Source organism: Orycteropus afer, unplaced genomic scaffold, assembly GCF_000298275.1.
Source record: "Orycteropus afer afer isolate SDZICR_OR568_19922 unplaced genomic scaffold, OryAfe1.0 scaffold00151, whole genome shotgun sequence".
In the NCBI taxonomy this organism is placed as follows: Eukaryota; Metazoa; Chordata; class Mammalia; order Tubulidentata; family Orycteropodidae; genus Orycteropus; species Orycteropus afer.
Window position 1 is genome coordinate 7,285,678 of NW_006921738.1, and position 17,463 is coordinate 7,303,140.

Consider the following 17,463-nt stretch of genomic DNA (forward strand, 5'->3'; position numbering starts at 1 on the left):
TAGCCACAGTTGTGAGCATGGTGTAGGACCAATAGTGTTGTGTTCTGTTGTACCGAGGGAGCCACTCGATGGCACCTGACAACAGATTTTTTTAAGCAGACCACAACAAAACAAAGCCCCCCAATTCCCCATGTCTGAGCAAGGCAGAGTAACCACTACCAAAACAGCTGTTCACATGGCCAAGGATCACTCCTGTTAACTGCATTTATCAAGTTAAAGGCTCGGCAGTGGACACATTTTGGCTGGATTAGCAAGAAGAGAAATTTCATAGGTAGCCACCACAGACGGTAGCAGATGTCGCAAAGCACAGAGCAGGAGTCCCCAGGGACGACACTGTCTTAGAGCTAAGCAAAACTGCTGATAGATATTCTACAGAGCCAACTGCCACTTACACACCCCAAGAATCTCAGGAAGCCAGGCAGGGTGAAAAAGTTTCTTTAATTAAGCACTTTCCAATCTGCTAGCTCATGGCTCTGCAAAGATTTAGGATGCTGGCTTCAGGTATCTCTGTCCTCATCACAGCATGGCCAACAGTGCAAAAGTGTAAACTGTGGTTGCATGATTTGCAACTAGTATTGCAATCCAATCCTAGGATCAAAAGTGATTGTTTCTGATTCCAGGAGACAGTCATCTACCTTGCAGGTATTGGGAGCTGCTGAATGAGTAGATGCAATAGGTCAGTTCCTCCGATTACAGTGCAGGGTGGTGGTACAGTATAGGCTCAAGTCTCACACGCTTAAGGCAAAAAAAAAAAATACAGCTCCAGTATTACCCATTGTTTGATGTTGCTAGTTATTCAACCACTCAGAACCTCAGTTTCCTCATCTGTCAAACAGGGATAATAGTGCTTGTCTTATGTGGTTACTGTGATTATATGTGATAATACGTTTAAAGCACTTGGCACAGTGCATGGCACACAGTAAGTGCTCAAAGAATGTTAACTGTCACCTCATATCTGTGAATGCCCAGAAATGTGCTGTTTGGTAACCACGGTCCTTGAGTGTACTATAACTTTCTGTATCTCAGTCATACCTACTAGGAAGTCATTGTGTAAGCAGGTATGCAAATAATCTTCAATCTTATGATTACAAACTAAAGCAATTATAAAATGCAATTCAGACTTTACTTTTCAAGCTATGACCATGGACATTCTCATGTGTCCTAGGTAATTTTTTTCTTTTCTATTAGGGGCTCAAACATTATTCAAAATTTAAAAGCATTATTTTATTCTGTGGGAATATCTTTTTTATTAGCTAAAACCCAAGTCATCAAGCTTACTCTATTTTTTTAGGGAAACATGAGACTTGGTAAGATGTTTTCCCAAAAGCAACATTTAGAAATATGCTGAGCTGGACACATATTTAATGCAACCATTTCCATCTTGCACATTTACATCTCCAGAGTGTCCAACAATGGGCAAGCAAAGTCAGTCAAGTCCATCAAGATTTTCAAAGATTCAAATATGCACTGTTTTCCAGGGCAGGAAATGAGCTGCAGTGTATCATTTGAGCATTGCAGTTATTTTGTTTGTATAGGCTGGGTGCTAGATGACCAACGGAGAAAATCGTTCAGGACACCAACTTGACTAGAAGCCGAGGGCTAAAAAGGCAGGATCATGAAAAGGCAAAGACAGAGTCCTGAATTCCTCCTTCACTGGCCATGACCTTGGGTAAAGCTCCTGTGTCTGAGCTTCAATTTTATCCGTATCATGGAGCTGATGGTACCCATACTGCAGGACTGGTTCAAATGAATGAACACACTATGAAATCAAGTGTTATGCAAACCACAAAGCACCATACACATGACAGAAACCCCATTAAATAGCCCGCTTAAGTCAGAGGGGTCTTCTTCCTCTCTACTACCTGTAGTATCTACCAGCTGACTCACTGTCGCCCTGCTTGGTCTTGGCTTTCTTCGTTCTCCAGCTTACGATGGCTTTTCCTTTTCCCTCAACATGCTACCACATTTCCCCTGGGATGGGCCGCATATCACCAACCATCTATGGAACAGGAGACTTGAAGATAGTTTAAAAACTGAGTACACACATGTGTGCACACGTGTGTATGTGGACATGCACACTTGTTACTGAGACACTCTGACAAATGTGAAAATTTAAGAAATTTAACTCTTTATTGAACACCAAGCCAATATCAAGTGTTTATTTAAAAAAATAACGGCACCTGCTTTGAATTCATTGAGGACACCACAATCGGGTGAAGATCTACAGAGAATGTACGACTTTAGGCTGACATGAAATTATCTAGTGAGCCACAAAACAGGAATTCTGCAATAGACTCCACAGACATCACAACAGACATTTCCAGTTTCTACTCCCGGAGTTGCTAACTACTGTCTAAATGTATTCTTAAACACAGAGCACGTTGTGTTGAAACATTTCTCTTAGGACACACACAGCAGGCATGCTTTAAATAAATTAAAATCACAACACATAAATCATTCCTGAAACAATTGAGGTACACTTCTTTCCAGCTTCTTATAACAGATAATGGTACTGACTTAAAAAAAACAAACTATAGTTTTGATTTTATGTCTTGTGGGTTACCAAGCTCTTGTTAACTGCAACTTTTTTTTTTTTTTTTTTAAGTTTCTTAACTGTTTGGATATATTTTCAAAGTGATTTATCTTTTCAGATTAATTCGTTCCTTAGCACATGTGCTAAACTTCTTGAAGCACCTCTTTCCAGATATAGCCCTGGATTTAAAATAATGGCATTTCTTCCTTCTCATAGCTCACCTTACAGATACATGCCAAGTAGGTTATTCAATCACACATGTTCACATTAATAAGTATGTTTTCCCAAATCAACTGTATTTGGATTTAATTAAATGTCCAAATTCAGTGCAAAATAATTTGGTATTTTAAATCAAACCAAAAATAACAAAAGTAATTAGTTGCCCAAGGGCGGCTAGCTCTAGTCACTGTTATTGAACCCATGAGTAAGGCTGATCTGCTGGAGAAATGGCAGGGCAGTAAACATTGTAGCGAGGGCAACAATTAAATGAAAACCAAAGTGACAAAGCAGGAGATGGCTAAAATCACATGAATGCTGACAGAGAGGGGCTATCATGGGCTGAAATGAAAAGGGAGGCTTTCATAGTGGTCATGGAAGCCAAACCCCCAATGTTCCATGACAGAATCCTGAGACTAATCTCCTATGATCACTGTCCAAGATCAGCAAAGAAATGCTTTAGTTACTGCTTCAATGTAGGTTTTTTTTTGGGGGGGTGGGTGGGAGATGGGCATTTGTTCTGTTCTGGCTAAATCATACTCAAAATATGAACTGAAATAACCAAGTCAAAACCCACAGGAGAGTAATTTTAGGTTTTTGTTTTGTCCTCAGGAAATTATCGTTATCCTGGTGATCATGAAAATAATGTCACCAAAAACCCCAGGGCTGGAATTCAGTGTCCAATATCATAAATCACTGTAAGGTGCTCACCTGGTTGAACTGTGTGTCTGGTACCTGTGGAGGTGACCTTGTTTGAAAGAAGGGTCGGTGTAGATGCAATTTGTTAACATGAGGTCACACTGGAGTAGGGTGGGACCTAAACCAGCATGATTGGTGTCCTTGTAAGGAGACACAGACATAGATACAGAAGGAAGATGACCATGTGAAGAATGCAGAGAGTGGGGTTACATTTTTCCCCCCACAAACCAAGGAATGCCTGGGGCAACCAGAAGCTGGGAGAGAGAAAACTCTTTTCCTAGAGCTTTCTGAGAGATCATGGCCCTGTTGACACCTTGATTTTGGACTTCTAGCCTCTAAAACTGTGAGACAATAAGATTTCTCTTTGTAGCCACCCAGCTATATTTTGTTACAGCTGTATTTTGTTACAGCAGCCCTAGGAAACTAACACGACTAGTTTTCATGGTTAGGTATGCGCCACATGTTTAGTACAAATGAAAGGGTCAGAAAAGGACTGATTTAAATGTAAATTAAATGTCCAATTGCAGAATATGTCATAGCTATATCATTATTTTAAAACTGTGTATTTACAAAACTTTGATTTAATCTCATTACACAGAGAAGAGATAACAAGCAGTGGGTGGGTATGTTCCTTAAGAAGAATATAACACTGCAGAGAACAAAAGATGAAGCTACCTTAGAGTACATCATCTCATTAAAAAGCTTCCTGAACTTTCAGTAAGACTCTAAAATAAACAGACCATGTTGGTGAGGCATATCCAAGGGAAAATACGGCTATCTGACATCTAATGAGAGTCACTGGAAATAAGAATTTTCAAAAAGGAATCCATGACTAAGCGGGATGATTTAGATTCTCCACTATCTCAGTTTCTATTGGGTTCTGTTAGCAGCTTCAGCCCGGGGAGGGTTGTATGCTGCTTTCCAGTCCTCCTCTGCGTCCCTCAGTGGGGAGGAGACACCCGGGTCACAGGTCTGCGAAGTGCCGACAAAAGCACTTGCTAGACTGAGTGACCAAGCAACCTGAGAGTGACGCTAAGTTGTTTTGGATCCTCACTCTCTCTAAACTAACAGCAGACTCCACACCTGCACCTGCCCCTGGCATTTTAAAAGCGTCTCTCAGAAAGATTTACAATATTCAGAGAAGCCCACCCAGGATCCAGTTTATTTAGTTACACCCAGCCCTGAGCCTACCTGGAGACTGATGGCCACAGGTGAGGAACAGTGGCCAGAGGAAGCTCACCATTCTTCTCCCTCCCCTACCAGTTCCCCAGGTTTGATGGTCACAGCAGACACAGCCCACTTGGCCAGTCAAGCAGGAGTTCTGCCAAGGAAAGGGGCCACAGTCATGAGATGGTGGTGGGATTACTAACTCCCTCCTTCCTGAAGCAAAAATAACTTGTAAGAAAAGATTTCATGGAAATTATCTTTATTGTTTTAAAAAGCTTGAGTCTGGAATGATATAGTGGTGATGGTTGCAAAGGCTTGTGGATATACTAAAAACCACTGACTGTGCCTTAAAGCAGCCTGACTTGGACAGATCTCAGGTACACCCAGTTTGGATCAAATACCAAACTATTCCATTCTCTCAAATCATAGCACTCTGTCACATTTTTTTTTTTTTTTTTTCAGGAGATTTCCCTAAGAATAGCTGTTTGCAAAATATTGCACTTGAATTCAATGTGGGCAATTTGATGTTTCCTGGAAGAAAACATCCACTAACGTGCCTCTGTACGCCCTCAGAGAACAGAGCAGTGGGTGGAGGAGGGGCTGAGCAGCACAGGTCCCACTGAATCTTCTATGGCTTCCTTTTTATTAGGTATACAGAGAAACATATTTAGACGAAAGCATCTTCTTGGATGAGGCAGTGAATGGCATTCCCCAAACAGGCCAAAGATGTTCACTTCAGCAATAGCGCAGCCATCTGATTACCTCAGAACTTATTTCCAGTAAGATCTGAAGACACAGATGGCAGCCTTGGCTCAAACACTGGGTGTAATTTATTTTATTCTTGCTGGTCTTACACCTCCCTAAGAGGGCTTTCTCTCAGTCTTACTCCAGGTGAACCACTCCCACTAACCTAGCCACCATCCCACTGGGCCTGACACTGTACTCTCCTCATGCATCCAGTGCTGACCGGCTCAGTGAACTTTAGCTTTACAAACTATGATTCTGTTAATCTCGTGAAAGGAAAAGGAAAAACATCAACAAATAACGAGCACCAGGAGTGTCATCCGCTTGCATTTCCCACAGCAGGTTTCGCAATCCCTCACAGACCTGTGAGTAAAGCAAATCACAGAGTGAATCACAGCCTCAAGGGGGTTTTGTCCCCATGAAGATTTACCAAAACACGAACCTCTGGAGCAGTGCTAGCAGGAGCCAAGATTAGCGTTAAAGCCATGGTTTTATGAGGGATTTGGCAGCATTTTGGCATGCTTTGGAGATGGGGCATTCAATGGCCAGTTAAGATAAAGTAAGATGTGCAGTTCCCTGGGTGGAAGAAGAGGGAAGCCCCATTCATAAATCCCTGTGTCCTGCCATTTAAAGTGCAGCCAAAACCCTGTTGAATAAACAGATGTGTTATAAGATTTTCATGTTACAGAGAGTCACACACAATTGACCATGGTGGACACTGGTCCATAATGGGATCTACAGTAATCTGTGGACAAGTGGGAGGGATTACATAGGGATTTCAATAGGCCACAAGTGTTCAACATTGCCAACTCCTGTGTTTCTCCATTTCCCCCCGAGTTATGCCCATGCTTTCTGCTTATAGGATTTGGGGAAAACACAACCACTAGCAATAGTGAAGCTGAATTTTGGTAGAGATTTAAAAGAGAGACCCTTTCTTCTGGGTCACTAACTGTGCCAATTGCTCAATTACAGAGGTCTACCATGCTGGGCTAGTCAGGTGAGCAGGAAATCTGGTCTGATTAAGGCAGTGAGCATACGTGGGGAGAACTCAGAAACATTCACATTAACCAAGTACAGGAAATGCATTGGCAGCTGCTACTAGTTAGAGAACTGTAGTTATTTTATACCACACAGCCTCAGTGCTTCTTATTGTCTTCAGTCAGCCAACTTTTAATTTTAAAATTTGGTAGTATGCACAAAGTTTTCTAAAATAAAAACTTGAAAGAACCTGAAGACAAGCACCAGTGGTTTCATCTTGGTATTATTATCCTTTCTATGGCACACAGAATAGGGTCCCAGTTTTTACAAAATATCGCAAGGAGAGTCACGGCAAAGAAGGTGCCAAGAATGTGGAAGCGGCTCTTCATCATGGGAGAGACAAACTTTGCGAGAGTCGACACACACACTAAGATAACCGTCATGAAGGCTAGGATGACGTTTATGCACTTCCCCAGGAGAACTTTGGCATTCACGGTGTCTGTCTGCAGGGCTTGCTGCTCCTGCTGATGGAGCTCCAGCTTAGAAATGCGAGTCTGGCAGGACTCCAAGGCTTCCTGTGGGCAAGAGAGAGAGGATCAAAAGCTGTTGAGATGACGAGTGGAATGTAGCGCAGGCTCAGACGTGCACAAAAGCCCTCGAGCTCAGGATGCCTGATGCTTAGGCAGCTTCAAATACTCAAACTCGTGATGATGGTGATGATGATGATGGACAAAGAAGTAATACAAGATCCCATGGTTCATCTTACCCTATTCATGGATCGAATGAACATGTCTAGACAGCCACAAAACACTGTAAGTGAACAATTATGATTATTACAACTTTTTAAAATATTGGCACCTGTTGGTATCATGGGAGGGGGCCCAAACTCGAGAAAGGATAGGGTTCTGTTTTGTGACAGCGGAGCATCCTACGTTCAGTCACGGAGGAGATGGTGTCTTCAGTTACCAGTCCTTACTTCTACTGCTCAAATCCCCAGGTAATGCAAACGGTTTGTACTCTTCTACTAATCTAATCCACAGGTGGTGGTTCAACCCCCTCAGTGGCACAGTGGAAGAAAGGCCTGGTGATCTGTTTCTGTAGGATTACAGTTGAGAAAACCAGGGGGAGCAGTTCTACTCTGTGGCACCTGTAGTTTCCATGAACTGGAATCACTTTGACAGCAATGAGTCTGTTTTTTTTTCTTTTTTAATTTTCAGCGCTCAGAGCTTGTGTGTGTCCATTTACATACTAGTCGAGAATGGAGAGGGAAGGGAGGACGAAGGGGACAGGATGGACCAAGCTGGGGCACCTGTGCTGCTGCCAGCCCTTTGGGTGCTGTGCTCCTCAGGAAACTACCCTAAGCCACATTCTCTCTGTAGATCTTATTCACTCCAAGGCTGCAATTACTAAGACAGAGATGGCTCCTGAGTGTGTCTCTAGCCTGGCTGTCTCCTCCGAGACTGACTCAAATCCATATGGCTCCTTGATATCTTCACTGGAGCTTCTTGAAAGAGCCTTGAATTCAACATGTCCAAATGCAGAATTATGTGTCGCACCCCCTTGACCCCACCCCCCAAATCAATCATGTTTCCCCTCTGCTGTTCCTCTTTCAGAAAACAGCACCACGATCCACCCAGTTCCTCAGACAGAAGCCCGTGAGGCATCCTCTGACATCCTTTCATCTACCCCATCACCCAGCCCTGTTGATATCACATCCAACATTGACTGCAATTAGCTTAATTCTCTCTCCTCCCACAGCCACCACTCAAACTAAGGGACCACAATCTCTTGCCTGCAATAACTTGACTTCTTGTCTCTACACATCCTCTTGTTCCCCAACTCCATGAATCCATTTTCCACACAGCAGCCAAGTGCTCTTTCAAAGATGCATATTTGATGCCACTCCTTTTCTTAAGAACTTTCAAATACATAACATGGCCCTTTGAGGCTTGGCATAGTCCAGACCCAGCTAGCACCACACCCTCCCCCCATCATCATGTTCTGATCATACTGGCTTTTTCCCACTTCTGAAAAGGAGCACCTACCTACCTCAGGGCCTTTGCACATGCAGTATACTCTGCTAAAATGTTCCTCTCCTTCCTCTCTCGTCTCTGTAGTGGTGGGTCACCCATGTACTTTTCAGATCACATTAGGATTGGTACTTCATGGGGGAAGCTTCCTGTGACCCATCAGATTAGGCCAAGGCTCTCTCTGGCCTTCCTCCCCCATGAGGCCATAAGCTGTGGGAGGGCAGGCACTAGGCCCAGCTTATCATGGTGCTGTTGTCCCCAGCAGAAAGCCTAATGCCAGGCACACAGAAGGTGCCATATATCTGTTGAATATTCAAGACACTGCATGCCAGTATTAGGATGTGAAGTTGACAGCAAAAAAACCTCCACCTTTTGGGAGAAAAAAAGATCTAACAGAGGCAACACCACATGCCCCTTTAGCTCACTAGTCTGTTTCTAACTCACTGACCAATATGCATTTGCTCAGCTAAGATGCAGTCATCTTTTTAAGGTTTTAAATAAGTATAATGGCTCCAACACTGATTTGCTTTGCTGCTGCTGGATATACTCTATGGGCCAAAGAAAAGGGTTCTCTGTTACTATAGTAACTTTCATTACACTGGGCTACCAACAAGAAAAGGTGAAACTTCCTATCTTCACATTGTAAAACATGCTGGCTTTCCTGAGTAAATTATGAACCTACTTCGTAACAGCCACATACCCCAGAGATCACGCACTCTCTTCAACCACGTGGGGTGCAGGTTCCCTCCATTTTAGGTATGAAATGGAAAAGGCAATAGAGTGAAACAAAGAATGAATTATCAACACATTTTTCAAATCAATCTATTATTGGGTAGACGAAATACATGCACAGATAGACTGATCTTACAATTGCCTTAGAACTGTCATCAAATTTTTTGTCAAAAGGTAAAACCCAAGAAAACTAAGCACTGAATTGTAAGGGGTTTTAGTCATGGCGTCAAGAGAGATTCAGTCTCACAGTCTTTAGTGCTTCCTCAGGCCCAGTATTTAATGTATTGGGGATGAGAGCAGAGGGAGTATTTGTAAACATTGTAAATTGGAGATTCAGAATTAAAACCCAAAACAAAACTCAACTGCTTAAAACAAGAACAGAACCCCTGCATTCCTGTGGGGAAAAAAAAGCCACCTGCATTCATACTAGCCCATCCCCTTGATATAACCCTGTAAGAACAAAACAAACAAGAAATAAAGATGAAGTTGAGCTGGCTCAACTGCCTGAGGAACATAGCTACAACAACAGGGTAATAAAATGAAGAACCAGCATTTGTTGACTGCTAGTTAAGTGTGAGGTAAAGACTTGAATATTTACATGTATTGTCCCTCTAACCCTCTGACAGCCTTCTGAAGTAGAGCTCACTGAGACTGCCACTTTATGGATAAGGAGATGGGGGCATAGGGTGCTCATTTGTCCAGAGTCCAAGAGAGAGTAAGTGGAAGAGCCAGGATTCTCATCATTATGAGCAAGACCCCCAGGAGCTTACACAGATGTTATCTTTGCATTTCTGAGTTAGAGTGAAACCAAAAATGTTGAAATGAACTCTTGAATTTTTAAGTTCCTTTGTGAAGCCCTTCCCTTTATCTGACCCTTTCACCTCTAACTATGCTTCATAAAAGGGGAAGGACAATATTAACCCAAACTATTCCCCACGTAAGACCAATTTTAAGCTGTGCATTTAGACAAGATCAAGTGACATATCAGACATGTTCAAAAATAGAATGACCTGAGACACTGTACTGGTCAAATAACACTTTGTATATAAAAGGAGTCAGGTTTTTCAAACCAGCTAGTGGTTTGCTAAGTCTCCTAATGCAGAGCAGGGCCCGAACCCTCTCTCCCAAGCATCTTCTGTTCCAGAGGAAGGTCAGTGGTCTCTGGAGGCAAACACCCCCTACCGTCTGATGCTTTGGTTCCCAAACCTGATGAATCTGGATTTAGCACAGGACCAGCCAGTGACACAGAGCAGAACAAAAAGGGGGCCGCTGGGACCCCAGCTCACACACTGCAGGAGAAATTGCTACTTTTAGGTTTCTGCTCTCTCCCTTATAAAATGGGGTTTGGACAGCCAATGGCCTTTATAGAGCTGGAGAAAATAACTACTGCCTACAAAGAAAGTTTGTGAAACTGCAGCTAAACATTAGGTGAAGATTACATATACTCCTTTGTTACAAAAATAGTAATTAAAGAAGGTGACCAACAAGCCCAGGGTTGTTTCATCACAGCACTAGTGTCAGTTAGGAAATACTGGAAGATGGCTATGTTTACAGTGATGCAGGTAGAAGCCATCTGCTTGGATCCTACTTATCCCTTCAATGACCTTCTCCAGAACAGTCATTCACAGGCTTTATTATTCAAGGACTTTTTGTGAGACCTTGTTCAAGTCAATTAACCTTGTGCATCAGCCTCTACATCTGAGAAATGGGGATCCTAACAACATAGGAGTGTTGTGAGGAGTAACTGGGGGGAAAATAAAGTGCTTTGTGAGTCCTTGACACACAGTCTGCATTCAGATGCTTGAAACTCTTAGGAAAATTAGAATGTGAAGGTGATGATTTTGTAGAGCAAAGGTACTTACGGCTTGCTCAGGACCCCACAGCTAGCAAATGGCAGACCCGGGACTGGACTCCAAAGTTTGGCCACTAGATGACTGGCCGTCTCATTACTGTGAAGCTTCCTGGGCGCTGCACATCTGAATTTGAGGCTTTCCGAGGCTGTACCACGTAATGGGGCCCTTCTTTATGTTGTCTTGATCTGCCTGTGCTACTCCTGACTCCCAGCTAGGCAGCAAGCTTACTGTAGGCAAGGTTTGTCACAAACTCTTATATTTTTCAAAATTTTAGTGGTGACCGAGAGGGCACAATTTAAGTGATGGTCTTGGGGTAGATAATAAATTCTTATTAACTGATCAGACAGAAAGTGTACAGAGTGTAGCTTATTTATGTAACATTTACAACATGAGCTAATGGTGGAGAAGAAATGTTGGTGTAGAGCAAACATTTTGCCTCATGTGCCAGAAATCCTTTAGGGTTTAAGGGTGATTCACTTAGTTTGTTCAATAAATTCAAGCCTGGGTATAGCCTGCGTGAACACCTGATCATGAGAGAAACAGCACCTGGATGTCCCGCGACCGCTCGTAGGCCTGGTAGGCCACCTTCTCCTCGATGCTGGCCAGCTCCTGTTTCAGGTTGGCTGTCTCATGCTGGTGCAAATCCGTCAGGTCATGGAGCTGGTCTTCCAATCGTTCGTACCTTACAAGAGAGGAGTCGATTCTGAGTGACATTCCAGAGGTCTTCCAGTGGCTATCCTTTTTATCTGACTGCCGCTGTGCCCCTTGGCTTGTTTTCATTCTCTGGCAGACTGCTTTTTTTCTCCCCAAAAGAACAAGTCTAGCTGTGAGAAACACTTTTTCTGATTACTCTGAATCCAGGTCCGTAAAGGACTTGCAGCGTTAACCCTCTGATCTCACTGCTGAGCGTGCAAACCACATCTGGCTTTTCTTCTCATGTCAGACTAGCACCTTATCTGGCTGCAGTGAAGACAGGGCACACCTTCCTAGCTCATGCATTTGACAGAGCCAAAGACAAGGCTGTCCAATGTCCTGCTCAAGGTAAGGACCCACCACATTCGTAGCGGGTTCTCCCTCTTCTACTCCCCACAGTGCTGGGGCTTCATAGCCAGAGTGCCTCTAATGTGAGAAGCATGTTTTTAGTATCAACTTCTATGGAGCCAGGTCCACTGCTTCCCAATGCACAACTACTACCGAATAGTTTTCAGCTTTTGGAACTTCAGTGACAATAAAAAAACCATGCTTGTTATAAATTAAAGACCGCTCATCAGGTGGTGTTTCTAAAAGTTCAAATCTAAAGTAACAGAAGTATAATATTCCCACCCTACCCCGCCCCTTCAGAGGACACGGGCCTGTCTTATATTTGAAACTTCACAATGTCTACTTTGAAAAGGAAGTGCTGTTTGGGGAAGATGCATTAGCCTGGAATGATCTCCATCAATGCTACTTTGGATGCTTATATAGGCTATTTTATAGAATCATTGAAAAAAAAAAAAAGAGGCAAAAGATTTTAATAGATTTAATGATTATTCTCAGTTCTGATCTCATAGGTGTTAAATGGTGGTGGTGGTGTAAACAAGCCTTTCAAACGTCTCTTAATTATGTAAGCAAACCAGTGAATGGTTGCATCATGGGAATATAAGTATGGGACAAATGAAAGCAAAAACTGCCCCAACTTTATGTAAATGCATATTTTTGACTTGGTCTTACATTTATATCCAAAAAATGCTGTATCCCAAACTAGTCAGATGAAATTAAAGTTAATATACTCTGGAAAAGCTATGACTCAGAATATTGTTCTTATGTGATAAAGACACCCAAACCAAAGTTGCATGTAGGAAGTTTCAAACAACTGTTTCAGAGACTATGAGAATTGGGAAAAGCACATTTCTAAATTAATATAACAGAAAGTCACTACAGATAAAAAACAACGTATAAGCTAAATCTGAAAGTTAAATGTTATCATATGCAATAGGCATTTCACTATTTAGTCTATAATATTAGAAGTCAATGTATTCATTTTGACCAAAAAACATTTTGGGGAAGTTTTCACTGAGAAAATGGAGGAAAATTACCCATACTGGGGCATATATATTTAAAAAAAAGAAAAAAAAAGCTATACATACATAAAAGTCAGCCTTCAAAATATCTAACTTTTAAAACTAGCTAAAATAACCCGTAAGATTTGAATTTATACTTTTATCTTAAGATTGCTTTTGGAAGCACTTCATTTAGGGTGAAAAGTTTAATGAGCTAAATACAGTATGTAAAAAATTACAGTATATAAAGATTTCAAGATTGATGTATCAAATAAAAGCTACCTTGTTAGACAATGAATTAGTCTTTTACTTGACATAGTAATTGAAGGGAATCAAATATAGATGCATGCATTGGTGTAACGAGCCTTCAGAGCCCTACTGAATGACTCTCAGATGCACACAGGTCATAGACTATACACAGTGTATTCCAACAGAACCACACATATCATGGCTTCTCTAAATAGTCAACTACAGGTTACGAATGATAAAACTTAAAGAGTTATAAAGCACGGAAAGAACTAGTGATTCCTAAATGCCTTTTGATTTATGTCCATATTCATGGACCACAAAACCATTAACGTATCACTTTTAAGCAGCAATTTCTCTGTAGTTAGTAATCTATGGTTCTAGAAGAATACCAGTAGGGCAGTCAGAAATACCTGTATCTCTCCTCTTGCAGGGTCTGAGAAATAAAACCGTATTCTCTCTTAAACTGCACCTTCAGAGCCTCAATGTCCTCGGCCAGCTGTGCCTGGGTGTCCTTAATCTCCCTCAGTTCCTCCAGGATCACGGTGAGCTTGCCCTGGCTGTCCAGCGTGCTGGCCCCACGAGCCCCAAAGGACTGGTTCCCATTACTGTCAGCGGAGCCCGACGTGCCGCTCGAACACTCGTCATCACTGCCGTATTTGGGTTTGTTCACTATGGTAGTGCTGCCCCCATAGGCCCTGGCACTGGCGTCAGGCCTAAACTCCTCTAAGGAGTTTTTTAAGTGAGCAATGTTGTCAGCGCTGCCAAACTTATTCCGCATCAAGTTAGCAAACTCTCTGGATTTACTGAAGACAAACACAGGTGGCGTGAGGGACACCCCCGGCATGCCTGATTTACTACTCTCCATGCTGTGGGGTGCAGTTCGAGATTTCGCATGGGCATCTTTCAGAGAAGGGTGTATGTCCTTCAGGTTGTCTTTGGAAATGTCCTTCGAGCTTCTGGAGGCTCCATTTTGTTCGAGCTCCCTGAGCTTTCGGTGATACTGCTCTAACTTCTTCTGCAGCTGGGCAATCGAGTGAGCTGACTTCTGATTCTTCTTCTCAAAGACCTGTTTGATCCGTCCAGCCTGCTGCTTGTCTGCGCTGCTGACCAGTTTCAGATACTCTGCAACATTCCCATCGCGGGAGGTTTGCTCAATTTTTATCTGCTCTGTTACCTTTAAAATTTTTTGCTTCAGGCTGTCCGCATTGAGCTTGATCTTGTGAAAATCCAGGACGCCATCTGGTACATCAAAGTTGAGGTTGGTGTCCGACCCTCCTCGGCGTATGTTCAGGGGCAGGCTTAAGGTATTCATGTCATGACGTTCTACCTGAAAAGACGCAGGGAAGAGGGACTTTAAAATTTGGAATCAGAGAGTCTGAGTGTGATAATACCTGTAACATAATGGATATACCTTGAGTCTCAGATTTTCAAATTGCAGGTATTTACAAGATAGAAACTCCCTGCTATCCTCTCAAGTTGAATGCAAACCCAAAAAACCAAACCCACTGTCATTGAGTTGATTCCAATTCATAGCAACCCATAGGGTTTCCAAGGCTATAAATCTTTATGGAAGTAGATTGCCTCATCTTACTTCCACAGAGCAGCTGGTGGGTTTGAACCACTAAACTTCTGGTTAGCAGCCAAATATACCTTAACCACGGTACCACAGAGCTCCTTCAAGGTGAATGCAGACAGCCCAACTCCTTCCTGCATCCATACATACTGACTGAGATTCACATCTTCCAGGGTATTCAATTTGCAGTCTAAACAGGTGGTAACTGTTGGTTGCCAGGGTGGAAAATGCATACTACAAGGAGGTCACCAGTCAGTTTTAGTTCCCCGATGTGCCCAGGTAACTGGGGTACCTGCCATGGCCCATTCACTGAGTTTCACCATCCTCTAAAAGGTATCCTAATTCACAATTCAACCACTTAACAGAAGGAGAACGGGGATGGGGAGAGGGAAGTTACAGCAGGAGTATCCATCAACACAAGAAAATTATCTCTTAATGGAATCATTAAACAGATGCGAATGAAAGGTACAAGATTAATTTTAATAATTGAGTAACATAACCACAATATTTAGAAATGAAAATAAACAACCTCAAACCACAACCACAGTAATTTTTTTGTGAAGTAATGATAATACTAAGACCATGCGAATAGCTGTCTCACTCGTAGGCAAAGAACCTAGAGAAAAGAACCGGAAGCAGCATTGAGTGGCCTCACAAGGAGGTGGCTGGCCTATGCAGTAAAGGGGAAAGGTAGTCTGTGTGCCAGGCACTACTGAGGCTTCATAAAGGTCATCTTGTTTGAGCTTCACAACCATGTCAGGAGCCCAGGTTGCACAATGGTTAAGCACTTGGTTGCTAACTAAAAGGTTGGTGGTTTCATGGCTCTGCAGGAGAAAAGATCGGCAACCTGCTCCCATAAAGATTACAGAGTAGGAAACTCTATAGGGCAGTTTGCTCTGTCCTACAGGGTTACTAGGAGTCAGAATTGATTCAATGGCACACAACAACAACAGCACCACACCACGCAAAGAGTGTATTATGTCCATGTAATATGTGTAAACTGAGGTATAAAGAGCCAGGCTTTGAATCCAAGTCACCCTAACTCTGGTCTTCCTCCGTATCAGGCCCCTCTCCTATTAGCGTTCTCAGAGGACTAGAAATAGGCCTTTGTAGAATCTGAACACAATTTTCAAACAAAGATTCATAAACTCTACAATGATGCATCTTATTTATAAAGTAAACCTTTCATTAGAACAAGGCCTTGATACAGAGTCTCAAGGGAGACTGAATGGGAGGGAGACAAGACAATATTCAACACAAGTTGCCTTTGTTTTTAGGGACCAGTAGGCTGACACAATAAAACAGGGGCAAGATAAGTAAAGATCTTACACTTACTGAATGAACCACACAAACGTGGACCATTTTCACAGTGAGTGTTAACCCTTCGCCATGGGAAATATCCTTCCCAGCGCTTTATCCCACAGTTACAGGGGGACACAGGCCCAGCTGGTGGGCAGGTCTCCTTCACAACTTACAAAGTTTGTTAACATTATTTCTTGGCCCCTCTCCTCCGACACACAATTTTGCCATGAATAAGAGACTGGTTATTTAACCTGGCAGAAAAGCATACACAGGAAAGGCTCGACGAAAGAGAAATAAGTAAGTAAAAAGCCCAGTCACTATACAACTGGAAAGTAGGATGTATGACAAAAACATCGTTCTACATCCTACTTTGGTGAGTAGCGTGACTGGGGTCTTAAAAGTTTTCAAGTGGCTATCTACGATGCAAAAATTGGTCTCTCCTTGTCCAGAGTAAAGAAGAATAAAGAAAACTAAAGACACATGAGCTCTGGTAGCATAGTGGCTAAGACACTTGCCTGCTAACCAGACGACTGGCGGTTCAAACCCACCAGCCACTCCTCGGAAGGAAGGTTGGGCAATCCTACTTCCGTAGTGATACTGCCTCGGAAACCCAAGGAGGGGTCGCTATGAGTCAGGTATGACTCGACGGCACATAACAACAACAACAACAACAACAAAGACACATGAAAACAATTAGTCCATGGGACTAGTGGACCATATGAATCTCAGCCTATATGACCCTGAGACCAGAAGAACTAGATGGTGTCTGGCTACCACTAACAACAACTTGGGAAGGGATCAAAACAGGAGTCTCAGATAAAGTGGGAGAAAAATGTAGAACAAAACTCAAAATTATAAAAGAAGAGCAGGCTTACTGGTCTGACAGGGACTGGTGAAACTCCCAAGGCTATGGCCTCTAGTCACCCTTTGGGTCTGGAATTGAACTCACTGCTGTGGCCTCCAGCCAAAAAACAAACAGACAGGCATATAAGGTGAACATTTACACCAGGCAGCTACACTCCTTAGAACAATCAACCATGGGAAACCAGAAGGGAAGTATTTGCATAGGAAGATAGCTCAGAGGGCAGGAATGCACAGGAAAGAAGGACACAGGGAAAGGGTAACCAGAGGGAGGAAGTGGGAATTGCAGTCAATGTCATGAAACAAAATGTGTATGAACTGTTGTATTGAAAATGAATTAGCTCTGTAAACTTTCACCCAAATCACAATGAAAAAAAAATGCAAAAAAAAAAAAAAAAAAAAAAAATGGAAGGAAATATTCAAAAAAGAACGAAGGATTAATGTGAGTGGAGGAGGGAAGAGTAAGTATTGGAAATAAAGAAGATGT

The 17,463-nt window shown here is 42.6% G+C and overlaps 1 protein-coding gene across 1 annotated transcript in view; it reads right to left on the minus strand.

Moving 5' to 3' along the window:
* Positions 1 to 6,609: 6,609 nt before the first annotated feature.
* The window catches only part of TMCC3 (transmembrane and coiled-coil domain family 3), a 107,318-nt gene continuing 96,464 nt past the window's right edge, over positions 6,610 to 17,463 (minus strand). Inside the window, exons 2-4 of the mRNA XM_007946136.1 lie at positions 13,651 to 14,567; positions 11,499 to 11,634; positions 6,610 to 6,912 (exon numbers count right to left, since the gene is read on the minus strand). Coding sequence (XP_007944327.1) covers positions 6,610 to 6,912; positions 11,499 to 11,634; positions 13,651 to 14,567 — 1,356 coding nt within the window. The remainder of the gene's footprint in view (positions 6,913 to 11,498; positions 11,635 to 13,650; positions 14,568 to 17,463) is intronic.